At 36.6% G+C, this 22,332-nt stretch overlaps 1 protein-coding gene across 1 annotated transcript in view; it reads left to right on the top strand.

Annotated features, from left to right (window-relative positions):
• The window catches only part of adgra3 (adhesion G protein-coupled receptor A3), a 52,535-nt gene that overhangs the window by 22,507 nt on the left and 7,696 nt on the right, over positions 1 to 22,332 (top strand). The window contains exons 3-16 of the mRNA XM_077201865.1: positions 534 to 605; positions 3,593 to 3,664; positions 6,973 to 7,044; positions 7,310 to 7,470; positions 8,005 to 8,218; positions 8,509 to 8,673; positions 9,486 to 9,687; positions 9,812 to 9,961; positions 12,537 to 12,698; positions 14,476 to 14,676; positions 14,845 to 15,052; positions 18,981 to 19,189; positions 21,953 to 22,077; positions 22,172 to 22,295. Coding sequence (XP_077057980.1) covers positions 534 to 605; positions 3,593 to 3,664; positions 6,973 to 7,044; positions 7,310 to 7,470; positions 8,005 to 8,218; positions 8,509 to 8,673; positions 9,486 to 9,687; positions 9,812 to 9,961; positions 12,537 to 12,698; positions 14,476 to 14,676; positions 14,845 to 15,052; positions 18,981 to 19,189; positions 21,953 to 22,077; positions 22,172 to 22,295 — 2,137 coding nt within the window. The remainder of the gene's footprint in view (positions 1 to 533; positions 606 to 3,592; positions 3,665 to 6,972; positions 7,045 to 7,309; positions 7,471 to 8,004; positions 8,219 to 8,508; positions 8,674 to 9,485; positions 9,688 to 9,811; positions 9,962 to 12,536; positions 12,699 to 14,475; positions 14,677 to 14,844; positions 15,053 to 18,980; positions 19,190 to 21,952; positions 22,078 to 22,171; positions 22,296 to 22,332) is intronic.

Here is a 22,332-nt window from a genome sequence, read left to right as displayed (position 1 = left end):
AAAAAGGGGGGAGGAGCTGTTCGATATGTCCCGCCATGTCTTCCTGTTTCAGTGGAAATTACGTCAACACATTGAATAATGCTGGATGTTTCAAGGCACTTAATGAGCCTTTTAAGCACTAGCCGTCAGTCAGTTGCTGCTATAGCCATTGTACAGTGGTCGTTTACAGTCAATTCCTATAATTGATGCATAATATAGCGCAGTACATCAGGATATTATTGAATTACCTAAATGGATTTATTTTGCAGATTGAATTATTACGTTTGAAGAGGTTCCAATCCTCATGTTACCGTTACACTGCCAAATGAGAGTGATTTATTAAGGGGTGCGCATTGACTTATGGCTTGATGGCTACGGGACGTAAAGCATCAAAAGGTTTGAGTGTTATACCCACTGGCATGTTCTCTGAGTTTTGAATAACCTGTTATTATAGGGTTGGGTTGGCTCAGTTTAGCTCATGTTTGAAATTAACCAAAGGCCTTTTTTGGAAGTGTTTGATAATGTTCACTGCCTAAAACTGTTTTTCTTCGCAGGGACATAAAGAACAACATAATCACACATATTGAACCAGGAGCTTTTTATGGACTTTTCGCCCTCAAACGACTGTAAGTATCGTTCTCACTTTCTAGAGTGTAAAATGTGTTGACTACAACAGGGTTATTGTAGTTGACAAAAACTAACACCATAAAAAAACATATTTGTTACTTGAAATCAAATAAACTTTAAAGGTGCTCTATGTACAGAATGTATTTTTTTTTGACTGTACTAAAGCATAAAAATACCATAATATGTTATATTTAGAAAACATGCTAAGTTCACATACTTGTTTCTCTGAATAACGATGCTATAGAGCTGCACCATTCTGGATAAATTGAGATTCAGGTTTTTTTTTATTCAAATAAAATCACGATTCTCCCACGTTTCTGACCAGACATCTAAACAAAATGACATATAATTTACTCTGACAAATGTTAATTACCGCAGTCTATTAAAAATGTTTAATGAATCTGAATTAATTATTTTTAACTCTTTACAGAAAATTCTGTACAGCATTTAAAAAAAAAAAGTTTCCAGCCACCACCATCAATTTTGAGCATTTTCACAATTTTCATGGCTCCCAGAATATTTTGTTGTATGAATATCTGAACATACAAAATATAAAAAGAAAGAACTGAGCCTCTGCTTAAAAAAAAAAAATATATAGTTATAAATCATTTTTATCCAGACATCAATAGCTGTATTAGTATCAGTGATCGTGACCTTCATTCATAAAAAAGATGCCAATAAACATAAAGATAGTATATTTTAAATACTAGTTGTCACTACATTTTGTAGAGTAACGGTGAAATTATTACATTATAAAATATATAAACTAAATATAAACCTATATATATATATTATTGTAAATTTTTTTGCTAGTTGCCAAGGTAACAATTTTCATTTAGTTTATAGGCGTATTTAAAAACAAAACTAATAAAAAAGGACAAAAAACACAACAAAATCCTTATAACTTGAAGTAAAATTCAATTGAAAACAGAAAATATAAAAATATAAACAAATTCAGAAAATTATTGATAAAATGATAATAGTATTTCAGTGATACTAAAATAAATCTGGTTGACACCTCTCTTGCGGAAATGCTCTGATTCGAGTAAAAACCATTTCACTGGTGGGTGTGTGCGTGCGTGCAACCACGGAAATAAGACTTCATCTTTCTGCAGTTCTTCACTCCAGATGGACAATGTCCAGACGGCACTCTGCACAGCATGACTGATGCTATCTACTTTAGTGTGTGTGTGTGTGTGTGTGTGTGTGTGTGTGTGTGTGTGTGTGTGTGTGTGTGTGTGTGTGTGTGTGTGTGTGTGTGTGTGTGTGTGTGTGTGTGTGTGTGTGTGTGTGTGTGTGTGTGTTGAGCAAGAGACTTGGAGAAAGAAAGGAGAGTTTGTTCCTTGTTTTGTGCAGAGTGAAGTATGTACATGTGGTGAGTGTTCGGCTATATACGTTCTTTAGGTGCACACTCAGAGGGTTGGCGTGTATGGCGTGGCTGTGTAATATGACTCACTTCTTGCCAATATAAACTGCTCTTTGGCTGGCTGAATGGAGAAGTATGCAGCGTCCCTGAAAAAGAATAGCTGTCTTCCGAACTTTTGAGAGAGTGTACAAGATACATTTTCACAGTTTTATAATCCTAGTTACTTTGCCAACTTCAGAGAAGAAAATGTCTAAGTCTCCTGAACTTCAAAAAGAAATGGCTGATGCTAATTAGAAAATGCATTCATTAATTATTATAAGAACTAAATATTGTGAGATGATATCTAAAAGTATTCTCTTAAAATAATTTTTTGTCATTTTTATTAAACTGTAAAAAAAAATATATTCATAACTGAACAAAGAACAGATATCAAGAAGTATTCTTTAAAAAGAAATGTGTAATATTATCTGCTATATTTAATAATATTACATACATTTCATACTGAGATTAATGCCTAATTTTTCTATTATCATTCTGCAGTGTTAACTGAGCAACTTCTCAAATGTACACAAGACCCCATCACATATTGATGTGCTTTTTGATGTTGAAAGGAAGCTTGTGATGAATCAAGGTGCTATATTTTTTTATGTCTCATGCTTGTATGTCTGAAATGTGGCTTGACATTAAAGTGAGTGATTAGATGGGGTTTAGAGACCTTTGCCAAAAACATGTTGTGTCGTGTATGAAGACTGGGATGACTGCTAGATTGACATTTATTGGTTATGTTTTGTCTGGGATGTAATGGTAGTTTGGCTGTCAATATTGTATAAATATAGGCACTAGCAGGATGAGAATTTCCTAATTGGTGTTTGGTGAGGTGCATGTTTTGTTTTGGTTTGTTAAAAGCAGTTATGAGGCTGTATGAATGCTCTTTCACTCCATCAAGAATCAGGGTTGTTATTGTAAACTAAAACTATTAAAAATTGTTTTCATTATTCAAAAATAATCTGAAATAGAATCAAATGAATCGATTAAATAAAACAAAACACCTTAAAGTTAGAAATGTTGCCTTGGCAACTAAATGGAATAAAATAGGTTTGAAGTACTAAAATTGAAATGAATAGAAGTTTAAGATAAATAGAAATATTTGAATTAAAGAAACACATACAATTACTTAAAATGTAATTAGTAACAAAAATACAAGCTAATTCAAAATAATACACACTTGAATAGTATATAATAATAGTAATGGTATATAATATAGTATAATAATTCAGCATATAATAATACTGTAATATTATATAAACTAAATACTAAAATAACATAAAATAAATTCCAGAGTGGAACTGATGGGATCAGTTATGGTGTCATTTACAGCAAAAAAAATCTGTGCCAATGTATAAATGTAAAAATATTATTGTGTGTCTATTAATCATTGAGAAAAAACGCTCATTTAAAGCTTATTGTTGCAAATTGTATGTGGTTGTATGTATTTGATGTTTCAATTAAAAAAAATTATGTAAAATGTTTTGTTTTTACAAACCCAGGTAAGAAATGATATATAAAAGTGCCTGTACGAGTTTCCAAACAACACTTTCTCTTATCTTTTGTACCTTGCAGAGACTTGTCCAAAAATCTGATCGGCTGCCTCCATGTGGATGTGTTTAAAGGTCTCACAAACCTTATTAAACTGTAAGTCATGTTTTTGTTACTACTCTGAACCTAAAGAAATTTTTTTTAAACTTAAATCAATTCTACAATATATGGTGTAAAAACGTTGTAGTGCTGCCCTCTTCAGGTTGAACGGTGGCTACTGCAGTTGAATTTTCCTATTGGATGTTGTGGTACTACGTGACGTAAGCAGGCACCAGCTCACCACGCCCTTGCTTACAGAGAGACGCGGGTCTCAGGTGCACGCCCCCCGTGAATATTTTTCAATTATTGCCGGTGGGTGGAGTCAGGCTCTGACCAGGGGTTACGCTTTAATGTATAATACACTGAGTCAAAACATTTTGACCACTCACCGAAGCAAACATTTTTGATAATTTTCTAACAAGGCCACATATTAAGTATTCAGTATATTAGCTGGTAAGCAAACAGTCAGTTCTCATAATCAACGTATTGGATGCAGCAGAAATGGGCAGGAATAAAGATATGAGCGATTTAGTCATCTGGCCAAACAACTTGGCCCTTTTCAGTGTCAGAGTATCATTGAAACAGCAAGGATTGTGTGTTGCTCCCGGTCAGCAGTGGTGAGAATTTACCAACAGTGGCCCAAGGAGGGACAAACACAAACCGGCGACAGGGTGTTGGGCGCCAAGGGCTCATTGATGCACGAGGGCAACGAAGGCTATCCCGTCTGGTCCTAGCCAAAAGAAGGTCTACTGTGGCACAAGTCACACAAAATTGCACTCTGCTGCGTATGGGGCTGCGTAGCCGGAGACCAATCAGAGTGCCTATGATGACCCCGACCACAGTCAAAAGCACCAACAATGGGCCCAGGAGTGTCAGTCCTTGGAGCATTGGAAGAAGGTTGTTTGGTCCAGTGAGTACCATTTTCCTTTACATCACGTAGATGGCCATGTAATTGTGCGCCTTTTACATGGGGAAGTGATGGCACCAGGGTGCACTGTGGGAGGACGACAAGCCTGTGGAGCGAGTGTGATGCTCTGGGCAATGGTTTGCTGGGAATCCCTGGGTCCGGCCATTCATGTGGACATAAATTTGACACGTGTCACCTACCTAAACATTGTTGCACACCAGGTACACCCCTTCATGATGTTTTTTTCCCTTGTGGAAGTGGTCTCTTTCAGCGGGATAAATCACCCTGGCACACTGCAATCATTGTTCTGGAAATGTTTGAGGAGCATGATGAAGAGTTCAAGGTGTTGCCCTGACCTCCAAATTCCCCAGATCTCAATCTTGATTGAGCACCTGTAGGATGTTCTGGTCCAACAATTCTGATCCATGTTGGCTCCACCTCACAACTTTACAGGATTTGAAGGAACTGTTGCTAACGTCTTGGTGCCAGATACCACAGGACACCTTCAGGGGTCTTGCAGAGTACATGCTTCGGTGAGTTGGCTCTGTTTTGGCAGCACACGGAGGATCAACAGCATATTAGGCAGGGGGTCATATTGTTTTGGCTCATCTGTGTATAATCCATCTCATAATGCGAATTTAACGCGTTTATCCATTTATCTGTCTTTCCATCTATCCACCGGTCTGTTTATTTGCAGATATTTTTATTAGATTGTGATGAGAACGCAAATGTCATTGGTGGTGTTTGGCTGAGATTCATTAGCCTAATTACCCTTCACAGAATTCTGAAACTCATAACAGATGTTGTTAGATGAGCGTGTTAACGTTGACTTCCCATGGGTGTAGCGACAGCTGCAGGTGTAACAGTGAGCATTGTCTTCACCAGGTGAAGGTGAAGATTATAATTTATCAAGTCATTTCAATTAAGACAGCAGTTGAAGCACTGAACAGATTTCATCCCAAACAGATGTGATGTCAAGGGTATACAGGGAAAAAAACAGTTTGTAATGAGGCTTTTTAGTTTAACATGTTAATGGATCCCACTTGAATAAATTGGACTAGTATTACAATTAAGTTTAAGGTTTTTTTTTTCTCATTTCAAACAGCAGATATGGCATTTGTCAGATCAGAAAGTGTTGCTTATTAGATATTTAAATAATTTAGCACAATCTTCACAGACTCTGTTGTAATCATAATAATAGTTGTAACACTATTCCATTTTATTCATCATTCAAGATACTTAAAGGGATAGTTCACCCAAAAATGAAAATTAGCCCTTGATTTACTCACCCGTAAGCGTTAGTAGCGTAAGCTTTGTCGCCTCTCACGGTTCAAACAAACAGGGCTGGACAACATCGTTCGTCATTACGTTGAGCGTCAAGTTCAAGTGTTACTCTTTTGGCGTAAATTGATGCGTACGGTCGTCTGCCGGAAGCTACTTATTTTAGTAGATAAAGTTTTAAATATGGATGTTTTTCTTAAACGCATAGCTTCACTTCAGAAGGCCTTTATTAACCCCCCAGAGCCATTTCGAGCACATTTATCCCAGATGAATAGGCTTTGATGGACTTCCAAAAAACTATATCCATTGTAGAGCTAGGAAGTGCCAGGATATTTTTTAATATAACTCCTATTGTATTCGTCTGAAAGAAGATATACACCTAGGATGGCTTCAGGTTGAATAAATCATGGGATAATTTTTGGGTGAACTATCCCTTTAAAGGTGCAGTAAGCGATTCTGAGAAACGCTGTTGAAAGTGGTTCAGACCTGATCAGTACCACAACACACTTGTAGCCAATCAGCAGTAGGGAGCGTGTCCACTCATGATGGGGGGAGGAGAGAGAGTGAGAAAGAGGGAGATTTGAAGAAGGACTGTAGAAAGAGACATGGCTGAGAGACATTACTAAAGAGAAAAGGTCAGAGGAATATCACAGGAAAAAGGATTATTATCAGGCAAGAGCTTTAGAACCTGCATTAATATTAGAAAAGTTTTCCAGCGCTGGAGAGACCAAAGCGAAAAGGTCTGAAAACAGACCCAGAGCTTGTTTTTGTGAGTAATATTGGTTTTGCTGTTTCACAGAATCGAGATATGCTGTTGTTGTAATGTTAGCTATAGTAACAGGACAGTTTCGAGTGTCATTGTTTGTCTGGAGCTTGTGTGCTGCTGGCAAATAACAACAAACTCCTGCTTGAATATACTCTTTTATACTGTTCATTTTTTGTTCTTCCTTGTTTTTCTTTTTGTCATCTTTGCTTATTTTTTTGTGCATTTTGGGGGCAGGGCAATGAAGGGAGGGTGTGTATGTTTGGGTTGATTTCAACAGTGTTTCTCAGAAATCTTTTACTGCATCTTTAAGGGCAATTTGCACAATCTAAAACAACTATGATTTATGATGGGAACATCAGTTACTATTTAGGATGCTATATGTTGCTCATTACTGCCCCATTTTCGTTGTAGTAACCTTTCGGAGAACAAGTTTTCTTCACTTTCTCAAGGGATCTTCGACAGCCTTGGCTCTCTGAAAATACTGTAAGTGTTTTGTTGTACTTTGCATCATTTGCACATGTTACTATTGCTATGTGCAATACCTAAAATAAAATGCAGATTGCAGTTTATTAGTGCTTGTGTTCACAAACTTCATATTCATTAACTTAAACTCAGACCCCAGTCTAAATGTAATGCATTTGTTGACCCACACTCTGTAGAAAGGAATGTTCTTATGATATTATCTAAAGATGTTTGGCTCTGATGTAGTTTTTACAATAATTTCTGAACATGCTGCATACATTCTTAGGGAGTTTGACAGCCCGTATCTTCTGTGTGACTGTAACCTGCAATGGTTGGTGGTCTGGATCAAAGATAAGGCGGTAGGGGTGAAGGAAACTCACTGCTCGTTCCCTCGCTCCCTACAGGCTCAGCTAATCACCTCGCTCAGGCCTGAAACCCTCACCTGTGGTAAGAATACACTTCAACACTTGTTTTCTCTCTTGTTGGATATGTTACACTGACTATATATACATATATATATATATATATATATACTTGTATTTTTTTAACTTATTTAAATGTAAATGCATTAAGTGTTATATTGTAATGACGTTGTGCAGCATGAGATCAGCTTTTCATGACCTATGACACATTAGGTACCTTATCTGTATTCTAAGATAAAAACTGATAAAGAAAAATTACACTGTTGCTAATAATTGAATCAAATGTCCCAAAACCAATGATTTTCTGTTCTTTTACTAACACACTCCCCTACACCATAAGCAAAGTATTCCTGCTATAAAAGATCTTCAGCCTTGGTTCAGGCCTCCCATTTATGTTGATTTTGGACTTTCTAACCATAGCTTGTGCAAGAACTACAATGAAACCGCTCCCAAATCTCTCATTAATGTCAACTTTTGCAAAAAAGCAATTATCTGTGGCTGACCACAGTGTATTTTTGTTCCTTTCTCTCTCTTTGTTTTTCTCCTTTCTCTATTTTAGACGCTCCTCTAGAGCTTCCCTCCTTCCAGATGACACCGTCTCAACATCAGATCGTCTTCCAGGGCGACAGCCTGCCGTTTCAGTGCATGGCCTCTTTCGTGGATGAGGACATGCAGGTTCTGTGGTATCAGGATGGGAAGATGGTGGAACCTGATGCCACTCAAGGCATCTACATAGAGAAAAGCATGGTGCAGAATTGCTCTTTGATAGCCAGGTAATCGAAACCAGCCATGAAGGAGACACCCAAATCCAATACCGACTGCAAAATGCCATTTCTGCACACTAGATATACACGAATCACATTATGACCAATGTTTGCCTTGGAGCATGGTGATACATATACCCGAAATATAAACTTGATCTACCAACATTGTGCTGGAAACTGCCAGAAACTTTTTTTGTAAAGTATTACTATTTCAGCTTTAGTTGACACTGTGGAAAATCTGTTATGCTAAACCTATAGTCCTGGAGCAACAAGTTCTTGTTTGATTTGTTCTCACACAGCGCCTTGACCATTTCCAACATCCAGCCGGGATTCACTGGGAACTGGGAGTGTCGTGTGCGCACCAGTCGAGGAAACAACACTAGGACGGTCCACATTGTGGTTTTGGAGAGTTCTGCCAAGTACTGCTTGCCAGATCGGGTGTCCAACAACAAGGGCGAGTATCGGTGAGTCTTGCGAACACCTGATCAGATTTACATTACCACTTAATATTGCGGTCGGTTAGAGTTTTTGAAAGAAGTCTCTTCTGTTCGCCAAGGCAATTTATTTGATCAAAAGTAAAAAAAAAAGGAATATTGTGAAATATTACAATTTAAGATAATTGTTTTCTATTTGAATATATTGTAAAATGTCATTAATTCTTGTGATGCAACGCTGAATTTTCAGCATCATTATTCCAGTCTTCAGTGTCACATGATCTTTCAGAAATCATTCTAATATGGTGATTTGGTGCTCAAGAATCTTTTTTTATTATTATCGATGTTGAACCTGTTTCAGGTTTTTCCTGTTCCTAAAAACCGTGATACGTTTTTTTTTTTTCTTTGATAAATAAAATAGTTTAATGAGCTTTTTTTTTAAAGAAATCTTTTGTAACATTATAAATAGTCACTCTTGATCAATTTAATGCTGAATAAAATTAATCTTTCATAAAAAAAGTTCATTCAATTGAATCACATGTATCCACTGCTGACAATATCAAAACAAATGTCTAAAAAAAATCTTAGCTCTTTGCTGCACTCTTGTGGTTATAGATCTAAGTGAAACCTGTATTAGTGTGCAAGCAAAAACCATCAGACTGTTTACCCATTAATCTTTTTTTTATTTTTCATTTTTTACTTATTGCATATTTTAACCAAATGCACTCCCATTTAAGGCCATTTATTTCCATGCAATACCACAGGCAAGTGGTGTGCTTGGTACTTCCTTTCTTGCACATTAATCTGAAGGAGATTTAGCATGTGTCTTTGTCTGTATGCAGATGGCCTCGTACACTGGCTGGCATTACGGCATACTTACCCTGTAAACGGCAGGTGACCGGAGCTGGCATTTATTCGGGCAGCTCGGCCGAAGAGCGACGTGCATGGAGGCGATGTGACCGGGGTGGACAGTGGGCGGAAGACGACTACTCGCGCTGTGAATATATGAAAGATGTCACGCGTGTGCTTTATATCATCAACCAGGTAGGTGACTGTAACTTTGCAATACAGTATTCTGTGTTTAACTTTCATCATACACCTTTTTTAGTCAGATGTATTTGATTCTTCTCTGTCTGTCTGCTCATTTTTTGCTTTTCTTGAATATCAGATGCCTCTGAATCTGACCAATGCGGTTCAGACAGCGCAGCAGCTGTTGGCTTACACTGCAGAGGCGCCCAACTTCTCTGACAAGGTGGATGTGATCTTTGTGGCAGAGATGATTGAGAAGATTGGCAAGTTTGCAGAGAAGTATAAAGAGGTGAGATAAAAAAGTTAAGTCATGTAGGGGAGAAAACTGTTATTGTATTAGGAATATTAACAATCAAACCCAGCAGTTCTGTTCTTAATAATGCTATTTTTTACGTGCAACCCAAAAGACGATGTGAATAAATAGTCAGAAAAATCATCTTTTTTTATATAAAATTGTGCATATGAATTTTTGAGTATCATATTGGATACATCAGGCTTTTATGGCTCATACAGTATGATATTATGATGAGAATATGGAGCTCACACTTGAGGAAAAAAACACCAGTTTTATTCGGATGAAAAAATTAGCAAACAGGTTGCAATTTATGCAATTTAGTGGAGTTGCTGTAAGTTTCTTATTAAAAATAAGATGAAATTCTGATAGTTTTGTAATACCGTTCAGTGAGATATTTCTAAGTGTATAGCAGATTACTTGCATAAAATGCATATAAATATCAGTATTTCTCATAATATATCTTAAGACATTATTTAAATGCTTAGTTTTATGATCAAAGTTCTGTAGTTTATTTTTATTTTTATTGTGGGCATCAAAAAATACAATTTAGTGCAATACAATGATGATTGTGAGATTAACAAATAAACGTTCCTCAAAAGTCTGATGGATAATTTTTGATACATTTTAACATGATTTTCAAAAAATGGATATATCAAGCAAACCAAAGTTGCTTCAGTCCAGTAAGTGGTCATCTTGAAATATTACTAATAGTATAAAAATTGGTTAGAAAGTTAGATTTTAGTTTAGGGTCCAATTCTCACTATTAACTAGTTGCTTATTAGGATGCATATTACTAGGATATTCGCTGTTTACTAGTACTCATAAAGCACATAATAATGCCTTATTCTGCATGACCATATTCTACTTCCCGGATGAGACGTTAAACCGAGGTCCTGACTCTCTGTGGTCATAAAAAATCCAAGGATGTCCTTCGATAAAGAGTAGGGGTGTAACCCCGGCATCCTGGCCAAATTTGCCCCTTGGCCTCTGTCCATCATCATGGCCTCCTAATCATCCCAATATACTGATTGGCTTCATCACTCTGTCTCCTCTCCACCAGTAAGCTGGTGTGTTGTGGGCGTTCTGGCGCAATATGGCTGCCGTCGCATCATCCAGGTGGTGCTGCACATTGGTGGTGGTTGAGGAGATTCCCCCTTCTATGTAAAGCGCTTTGAGGTCCCTGTAAAAGCGCTATATAAATGTAACAAATTATTACTATTATCCCTTAATCCTACCCAATACCTAAACTTAACAACTACCTTACTAACTATTAATAAGCAGTAATTATGAGTTTATTAAGGCAAAAGTTATAGTTAATAGTGATAATTGGACCGTAAACTAAAGTGACCAAAAAGTTATTATGTTTACTTCATAAAAAAACGCATGTGAACCACTGCCTGAATGGGGATGTTTTTACAATTATACCAAAAGTTATTTTACCTGCTAAAAAGCTATAAACTATCAATCAGACGGCAGAAGGCATGTAGTAGATTGTGAACAACTGGTTTCTCAGCAAGTTTTGATCATGTTGATAATTTAGAGAATTTGTGTTTTCAACCATGGTTCGGTAGGCTTTATAGGGCTAAAATGATCAGACAAAACAACCATTAAAATGAGCTAAAAATCAATATATTCCTTATTTTATTGATCTCCCCCAACAGCTGTTTTACATTGAAGAACCAAGATTCCCACTTTCTGAATAAATATGTGTATTTGAGGGAATTTCTAGACATGAAAGACTGCAATAAAATGTATTTTATCATTTAAAAATTGCCACAAAAATATTATTTTTACAAAATCCTTAATATCTATCAAGTAAATTACAAATAATTGACAAAGTTATGTGGCCTTTGAATAGTGGTGTGGACAATGGGGTGGCCTTGAAGTCAGAAAGGTTGAAAACTGTTGATTTAAAGCAACTTACCTGTTCGCCACCTCAGTTCGTGACTCTCTTCCTCTCTGGAGAACAAAACAGACTTTTGCAGTTGAATCTGTAAGGAGAGGAGCTGATAGGATCTGGAGGGATTTGGACACTGGGCCAAAGAGGAACATAGAACCTATTTTTCAGGATCAGGTTGCACTTCACTCAGTGTTGAGGGGAAACGTTATCATGTAACACCTGCGCAGGGATCTGTACCGTCATTCAACATCTCACATATTGCAAGGACACGTTATTAAATTTGACTTGCCTCGCGATTTTCCCATGCTTGTGTAATTTTGCTCAGGAATTTAGTGGAACTCAGTTGTATTGAGTTGACAAAGAAGAGGCTGTTTAGGACTCCAGCATTGTTTTTTGATAACATTTGCTGCAAGTGTTTCTCTAGCGTGGGAATGTCAGACGCATCCCAGTAATCACATTTTATTTCCTAAAAAAAAAAAAAAAAAAAAGTTTTACCCATCAACATTTTTCTTTGTAATGTTAGGTTTTGTTCAGGAATGCGGTGGGAGTGTGTTTGTGTGTGTATATTGAATTAGTATGTAGTCTGTTTGTGGGTGTAATGCATGCCTGGAGGAATCGGCGTTGTTGTGGGTGTGCATGCATTGTCTCTAACTGCATTTCCTCTCTCAGCTGGGAGATGTGATGGTGGATATCTCCAGTAATCTGATGCTGGCTGATGAGAGAGTGTTATGGATGGCTCAGAGGGAAGCGCGAGCTTGCTCACGTATCGTTGAGTGCCTGCAGAGGATCGCCGTTCTCCGAATCAGTAATGGGGCTCTGGCCTATTCTACTGTGAGTACTGCAAAAATCATTTCAATTGTTCATTTTAAAAGAATTGTCTCCTAAATTGGCTGCCCATACTGTCGATTACAATTTATTTTATATTTATATATTATTATAATTTTATTCATATTTTAAATTTAATTTTTAAATTTTCAGTTTTCATTTAATTCGGTTTTTTATGTGCTTTAGTCATTTTATTATTTTTTTCCTAAAAAAATGATTTAAATTAAAAGATTTGTTAGTAATTCTAGTATTCTGAATTACTAGTTCTAGTTCTGCTGGTGTAACCAGAAGTTCATTTAGACAACAGCTCAAATAACACATTTATTTTAAATTAATATTATTATTTTAAACGCTCCAGAATGCCTTGCCTCTTGCTATTTTTGTTTGCTTTTTACAAATTATTTCACTGATAACTGACTGATCATTAGGTCTTTAAACAACTGATAGATAGTAGTAAAAAAATAGTCTTATGCAAGCATTTCCATTTTGTGCATCCTAACAGCTAGAATTTAATGTCTATGTTGACTTTAAATATTTCTTTGGAATTACTGAAAAATAGTGTAAATTCTTAAATTACTTGCATACAATGCACTGTTGGTATTTTTAGAGGTGTGGAATAAAAATGAAATAAACATTTTCCTAGACTGGGTAAACCCATCCTGATCTGCAGCTCAGGCTGGAAACCTGTACTTTTTTCTATCCTGCTTCCGTTACAAATCTGCGGGGACCAATCACAAACTGGCTTATCCACCTGCCGCGCAATTGGCAGTTTTAACACGATGACGATCGAGAAGCGACCGTCAATCCAATTCCTTTAAACCTCTCGACGATGCTCAATGGCTTCTTTTATTTTAGCAAACAAATCGCTCGAGTTGGTGTAAATACCACTCACTTTCATGTTTTTTTTTTGCACAACCTGCAAAAATTGCTCCATGCCATTGCTGCTTCTGGAAACCACTAGTCAATGCTACACACCAACACGTTTGTTGACACGATTCCTGCTTCGAGTTTTCGTGTCGCTCTGCAAAGTACGTCACCCGGATCGTTGGTCTGATTGGTTGAAGGACTATCCAGAGTCATTTGAACTATGCCCGTTGATCACACCTCTTGTGCAGTAGAAAATACAGAGCAGACTCCACTGACTAATGTTCAGTCTTAAAAGATTGAGCTTGGTCTGTCGATAGCCAGACTAGACTTTCCCCCCTTTTTTATTAAAAGCAGCTGAACAGTTTTCATAACTTTTTTTGTGAACTGAAATAAATGTATATATTTTTATATGCTTTCTTTTTTGAACCCTTTATTTTTTCAACAAAATGTAGCATACTATTACAACTTTTGGGTCGGTACGATTTCAGTGTTTTTGTAAAGTATTTTATGCTCAAGGAGAATACAGTAAAACTGTAATCAAAAATACAGTAAAAAAGTAATATTGTATAATATAATATACTTTTTTTACATTAAAATAGAAAACAGCATTAGTTAAACGGATATAGGTATGTTAATATTTTTCATGATTGTTTGATTAATAGAAAGTTCTAAAGAACAGCATTTATTTGAAAGAAATCATTATAAACATCTTTACTGTCACTTTTGCTTGTGTGAATGCATCCTCGCTGAATTAAAGTATTATATAGGAAAACAATTTACTGACCCCAAACTTTTGAACGGCAGTGAACATTATATAGACTTTAGTTTGAAAGAGTTTTCATAGTCCTTCAATAACATGTGATTGTGGGAGTATGGTGTGGTAGCCATTCTTCTTTATTGCTGTCTGTTTCAACAGAACTCTCATAACATTGCTCTGGAGGCTCATGCGATCAAGGCCAGCAGCTTCAATGGGATGACCTGCACTCTGTTCCAGAAGGTCTCTCCGGAGCGCACGGCCATGACCCATTTCTCTCCCAGAGACCCCGACATCAACCCAGAGCGCCAGCTCAGCTTCAAATGCAACGTGACCAGCAACCTGTCAGCATTGGCTCACAAAGTATGCGTTTTTCTCTGGTACTTTCTGTACGTCAATGTGTGTGGAGTACACAGTACTGTAGATTTAAGATTAGTGTTTCTTCAATCCGAGAACTCCAATAAAGCTGTGGAAGCAGGAATATATCCATCATGTTTTGACGGTAACGTTATTGCATCTCCATGTCTGCAGAACGCTATTGTGGAGGCGTCACTACAGCTTCCCCCATCTCTCTTCTCATCTCTGGGAAGTTCAGGTCAGGCCGAAGAGGCCGTCTACAAACTCCACCTGCTAGCCTTCCGCAACGGCAAACTCTTTCCCCCAACCGGAAACTCCACCGTCCTCGGAGACGGCAGCAAGAGGAGGAATGTGGCCACACCTGTGATTCTCACAAAGATTGGTAAGAACACACTTGGTGCTGATCCTACTGCCTTGGGCAAGATCAGACATGTGCTCAAACCCACTTCATTGTAGGGTTGGGCGGTATTACGGTAATATCGTGTACCGCGGGGTCTTAAAATAGCAACGGTATCATTTTCAATACCGTCATTACCGGCACTTATAATATATAAATATCATTTATTCAATGCCTAAAAATGCTTATGTAGTTGTCATCAAGTGACAGTGTGGAGGAGAAAGAGAGAGAGAGAGAGAAGGGAGAGGCAGTAAATACTGACGAGGCAATTTGTAAATGTTGCAATAAAAAAGGTGACCGCGAGAGATGGAAACACCTCTAACCTAATGTCGCATCTCCGAAACAACCTCCCACTCACTGCTGCGAGGATGCATTTTGCCCCGAATTCATTAAATAAGCGCATTAGTTTATATTTGTTAAAATATTATAATGTTTTTTTTTTTACGTTGATAATGAAAACTGAACAGCAAGAGTAAGATGGGATGCATCGGGAGTCAGACATTGACCACTTAATTAAGTTTCATTTTGTAAAAGGCCTTTCTTTAAAGTGAATTTCGTTTTGTATAAATTGTATCTTAATTTTAATAATTTTTTTATCAACCAATTGCCTGGATTTAATAAATAAGAATCAAATATAGCAGACAACATAATCATGACATGATCGTGCGCTGGCGCGCCGCGGTCACTTGCATTGAAATCTCATCATAAATTAACCAAAACTCAGTGTATGTCTCACAGACATGACAGATAGGCCTATATCTAAATAAAGCTTGAAATTTCATTAAACGAAACAATTCAAAACGAAAAGAAATAGGCCACTCGCTGATTATTTAATCCATGATGTGCATTTCTCTCTATGCGCGTTCACACGGAAATGGCGATCATCAAATTCATTAAACGAACTATTCAAAACGAAAAGAAATAGGCTAGCCTACTCTCTGATTATGTAATCCATGATGTACATTTCTCTCTATCGTTCACTATGGAGATGGCGATTCGTCAATTTCTCTAAACGAAACAATTCAAAAGGAAAAGAAATATAGGCAGCATACTCTCTGATTAATCCATGATGTGCATTTCTCTCTATAGGCGCGTTCACTACGGAGATATCAATCGTCAATTTCTTTAAACGAAACAATTCAAAACGAAAAGAAAAAGGCTAGCCTATACCTTCTGATTATGTAATCCATGATTTGCATTTCTCTCTATATATGCGCGTTCACTAGGGGATGGCGATCGTCAACGTAATCTTTGCAGCACTGACAGAAAAGTTGTATTAATGAAAATCAATGGAAGCGTGTCACCGGCTTTACAAATGCACTTCTTGCTTGTTGCTTGTTAATTTAATTTAAATTAATTAATAAAATGAATACTTTAATTGTCATAATTAAAATAATTATTATTAAGTCTCCCATTTTTGCTCATTTATAAATAGTATTTATATCTACCATCCCCTCAGCACCTGGGTTAAAAAATTATTTGGCGCCACCATATTATAACGGCCCACGTATTAAAAATAGTCGAGTTTAAATAGGGCTCCGGCTCATAATATCATTTAATGCCGTCAGCCAGGATCAGACACAACGTGCACGGGTTGGCCTTAATTTTTTTTTTTTTTTTTTGCCCGATCAGTTTCTGAACGGTGTAGGCACAAGCCAATAGTTTGGTGACACTGTCTGAGCCTTATGTCATAATTTTTAATTAGTCACGGTAATACCGTATACCCCGGTAAAATAGGGAGGAGGTTTGACGGTATCAAAATTTGGATACCGCCCAAGCCTACTTCATTGTTGATGTTATACAATACTTCTACCTGGATAGAAAGCAAAGTAAAGCACAATGGTCTAAAATTAAGAATTGAAGATACAGAAGAATGATGCACTTGTGTTGTAACTGTCACCATGATTAATAAGTTTAATTTTGTTTTTTAAATCAAACTAATAAACTGAAGATTGCTACTAATTGCTACTGAAGATTTTTCCCATTTTTCTTGTTCCCCCTGGACAAAAGTCGTGCCTGATTAAGTTACACCAGATCAAAACTGCAGATTTTTTTTTTAATAATAAATCGCAGGTATGAGGTCCTTAAATTATTTAATTAAATTCAGAAATAATGTAAAATGGCAATGAATAAAAACTAAACATTGTATACACTATAAACATGTATTTTAACATAGTTTACAACTATTTAACATAGTTCCCCTCACTCCAAAATAAATTATAAACATTTATTATAAACACCAAGCCTATATTAATTAGTTTAAAGTGCAACTGAAACTACCATCATGTGGGAGATGCATTATACAAATAATATATATATATATATATATATATATATATATATATATAATATCTTATTTGTATAATGCATCTATATATATATATATATATATATATATATATATAATATATATATTTTTTTTATATATATATAATTTGTTTTGAAAAGAAAAAATGTTGGCAGCAAACACACCAGATGGATTTGGTGCAAACAGGGATAAAAAGTACCCCATGCCCCCGGTTAAATATACTTCTATACAGATCTTTAATTTAAGTTGTGGGCCAATTTTTTTCTGGAGGTCCTGGACATCTATCTATATATATATATATATACACACACACATATTGCAGCATGTTTCAGATGACAAAAAAAAAAATCACTTATGTTATGGAGAATATGTATTGGAAAAATAAGTGGATATTTCTTGGAACTGTTATTTTATATAATGTTTTTGTATTGTGATTTGATCTTTTGCCACATAGCACTATTATCATCCATTCCTCCCCCATTTTGGCTTCAAGCAGGTAAAGAGGCATTGTGTCATAGACACAACAATAATAATAGCAGCTACTGAAGTGAGAGGAGGCGGCAAAGAACAGCACAGGGAGCTGCTGGGAAAAAGTTACTGCTATAACAGATTGATTTCACTTTGAAGGATAAGCAGAGAAGAAAAAGCTGCAAAGGTTTTTGGTTCCCTAAAGAACTTTTCAGTCACTGTCATTCTGTTTGTGCTGTGGACGCTTCTGTCACCAAAACAAATTCCTCAAATGTGTAAACATACCTGTCAATAAAGCTCTTTCTGATTCTGAACAGTTCTTCAAAAGAACCATTGTTTTTCCTAGTGCGAAGAACATTTGTAGAATTCTAAAGAACCTTTCTTTTGCAGTGGAAAGGTTCCATGGATGTTATAAGGGGTTACGCACCGGAGGAATTCTTTCATAGTTCCTATAACTGTTGGGGGGAGCACCTGCTTTTTGGTGTGTTCGCACCGCAGGAACTGATAACAATTTTGATTATAGGAACACCTTTTGCGGGGACTAAATCGGCTCCTACCTCAGAGTAGGGTCTAACCGAGCACAATAGTGATGTTAAGTAAACACTGATTGGCCGAACGCATGTCATATGATCCGAAACATCCGCAAATGTAGCACTGCAAGATGTCGTAGGAGATGTCATCTCTTATCCCACTTTTTGCTCTTTCAATCGCATAACTTGTACGTCTACATTCTGTCTCTGTTATCAAAAAACCCACAACAAAAACACAGCTCCGATCACGGCGTCCTCCATCCTCCATTTCTTGACGTTGTTGAATGACGTGCTTAAATGATGTCGCTGTCGACCGACTTACGTTACCTTGAGAGTTCCTACTGGCGGTGCGAATGCAACAAGGAAAATAGCCTTAGGGGAAAATTGAGTTCTTGGGGAACCAACCCTGGTGGTTAGTTTGTATAACTCTGTTGCTATAACTACCCAGTGCAAAGGCTCCTAAAAATCTTTATGGAATCATAGATGCAAATGGAGAACATTTATTTTTAAAAGTAAAGACCAAGGATTTTTAAAGATGGTCCATAACAAGATATGTTTTGAGTTTTGTAACACAAACTGATTAAATGTCCGTTCTCCTTTTGTTTAGATGGTTTTCCACTGAAGAACCTGCAAAGTCCAGTGAACGCCACTCTGCGGCGGTTCCTGCATGGATCGGATGCTGTTCCCGCCTTCTGGAACTTCAGTCTGCTGGGCGGACAAGGAGGATGGCAGAGCGACGGCTGCCAGATCCTCCGTCAGGATGACAACTTCACCACAATGTCCTGTGATTCACTTAATAACTACGCTTTACTGATGGTAAGAGACAAAAAGTGGCTTAAATTTTAGGCTGTTCTTCAATTCACTTCAACTTCATTTGTATTGCAGGGATTAAAGTTCTCCGTCGCTACGACGGATTTCCGTTAATTGCAGTGAGTCTATGACGGATGTCCGTCAATTGCAGGGTTCCCGTCTGTCCATGCCCTTAATTCACTTTTCATAATTTTAAGGCAGTGAATAGGCTTTCGTTTCTCAAATAGTGTGATAAATGTCTTAATTTTAGTTTGAATAGGTCTTAAATTAAGGAAAGAAGGTGTTAACCCTGCTGAGGGGGATGTGATAAAGCCTGGATTGGAGCGAAAGCAAGTTCCTCTTTCCACTCTAAGCATTCTGTAATCACTTCGCTTATGGTCAACTTCGGGTTTTCAATTTCCGCTCACAGAAAAACTGCTCCGTGTTCACTCAATTAATCTTAGTTTTGGAGAAGTGCATGTCAGGCTACAGCTGGTTTGCTGCTGTCCAAATTTGAGCGTGTTTTTTCGAGCGCGAATTCGGGCGCCCCCCGCAGCGTTGGTCTTGTTTCACACTCAACTTGATTCTATCGAACCCTGGTGCGTTCGCGTGCATATTACGTCATCGCAAACGTGCACGCCGCATTATAGAAAACAGAAAGTGGGTCAATATTGGCCGTTTCTTAATACCAAGTACGCAAACTTCGGACTTGCGTCCTTGGTAGTTCAGACTTGCCAAGTTCAACTCAGGAGAACGAACTTCCGAGGACGAGAGGACACGAGTCCGGTTATTCTGCAAATGGAACAGCGCAGTGGCTTTCTTGATCGCGTCACTCAGCGCGCTCTGGCTACTCCGGTTATGTCTTTGTATATTTTTGGCAACAATAAAACGAAATATGGTATAAAATACAACTCTGCCTCTTTTCATCAACAATAAAACGAAATATATATAAAACGCCTCTTTTCATTTATAAATGAACATATTATCATAAACATATTGGCCACACAAATGTGGTTCACGCAACGCACATTGATTATCTTCACTGCATATATTTATAACAAAACGAAATATAAAACACAACCCTGCTGCTATTTTGTTTTCATTTTAAAAATATGAAACAATATTGATCATTAAAACTGACATTTACCAAACAGAGGCAGGGTTGTATCGTTTTATTTTATTATAAATGTACACATACAGTGAAGAGAATGCATAGTAAAATATATATATATAAATGTTATATTCTAAAATATATAAAATATTATTACACAACCCTGTCTCTTTTTGTTAAATGTCAGTTTTAATGATCAATAATATCCAGTATAAAAGTATAAGTAGCCTAATAGGTAGGCTATAAGAAGCTATACAATGAGAAATAAAGCAAATAATTCAGTCAAACATCAACTTTGTAGCCTACTAGAGAGCTGACTAAATTTAAATAGCCTAAATATATAAAGTTATGAAACTTCACTTTGCCCTCAGTCAAAACCATTTGCCATGGAACAAACTATATTTTAATGTAGTTTAGTATGTTTGGTCTTATAAGATAAATAAAAACATGCACTGAAAAGTTATGTAGATGGTTGATTATTTGTCAAGCTAAGTAATTCTTTTTCATAGATTAAAATACGCAAACTGGCAATATTAAAGCTGTTTAAAACATCTCCCCTTAAAACACTATTGGTCTCGACTATTTAAATAAAGTTAAAGGAATGTGGCTTGGTCTGAAAAAAGTTCAGTCAGAAGAATTTTTTTCACTTTACTCCCTGGTATTGTACTTTTTACAAGACATATTGTTTCAATGCAGCTTTACAGAAAATTTTTGTTTCAATGTTACAATTTAGTAAGTATTCTTTTATCAGCTAGAGATGAGTGTATCAAAATACTGTCCTTATGGCAGTAATACAGCTATAGTACATGTTATGTGGTTAGTTAACAACCCTGTATTCAATTAAGATAAAACAACAAAATTGTTACACAACAATTACAACTTTTTCTCATAATGATTACAATATATGGGTAATATTACAATATTAGGATAATTGAAAGTTTTGTATGTCCATCCAAAGTTGCTATCATCTGAAATCTTCGGAAATCTTCACACCAAAATGTTTTTGGGCTTTTAAAGACTAAATAATGCACATGTTGTATGAAGTGCTTTTATGGTACTTTTTTTTAGAAAAGAGCAGTTTTTCATCATTTTCAAATTAAACCTAACCCTAATTAAAGCAAAATAAAAATACATTAAAGAAAACCCTAATAAATATAAAGTTTGTAACAAAATTACTAAAACTTGAACTAAATTTAAAATGAAAACGGAAAATATGTAAAATAAATCCAATTCAAAATATGAATAAATAGTAATACTATAACTAAAACAACACTGCTGGCCAGGATTTACAATATAAAAGCACATTACGTGATAATACAACAGAGTCTATGTGTGGAAGAAATACTGTGTAATGTTGCTGCATCACTATGATAAGAGTAAAAACAAAGATGTGCGGGATTGTTAGTGAATTCCAATGTTCCCATCATCCTCTTGTTATGTAATTACTTATTTGAAGGGGTTTTTTTTGTGCTAAATTGATCTGCTTTGCAAATTTGGTCTGATTTTCCTTCATGTTTATTTTCCTGAACCTTTGACTCTAGACTTGTTTGTAATTAGATTTTTTCACACATTCTCAACACCCGCCATGTACCTTCCAGAAGATGAAGAAAAATCCAAATTATTGAGTATTGGAATGCATTTTAAAATATTATCTGCTGATATATACTCTTGTCAAACAGGATCTGAACAGGACCGGGTACGACGCGTACAGCTTCAAACCTCTTCACCCTGTTATCTACGCCACAGCCATCGTCCTGGTGCTCTGCCTTCTGTCAGTCATAGTCAGTTATATCTACCACCACAAGTGAGTGCTGTTTTTGGAGGATGAAAGTTGTTTTTTATTAAGTACAAGGCATGGGTTTTTGCTGGTTTTAATGTGATCTTTCATGTGTTCGCAGGTCAGTGCGTATAAGTAAGAAGTGCTGGCACATGCTGGTTAACCTTTCCTTGCATATTCTCCTCACCTGTGCTGTGTTTGTGGGCGGCATCAACCAAACATACAACGCAAGTGTTTGTCAAGCGGTATGTGCCTGCTTTTCCACATGTATATAAGTTTGGG

The sequence above is a fragment of the Siphateles boraxobius genome, unplaced genomic scaffold, assembly GCF_051911475.1.
Source record: "Siphateles boraxobius isolate OS27281-9 unplaced genomic scaffold, OSU_SipBor_1 48, whole genome shotgun sequence".
Classification (NCBI taxonomy): domain Eukaryota; kingdom Metazoa; phylum Chordata; class Actinopteri; order Cypriniformes; family Leuciscidae; genus Siphateles; species Siphateles boraxobius.
This window is presented reverse-complemented; position numbering and strand designations above follow the sequence as displayed.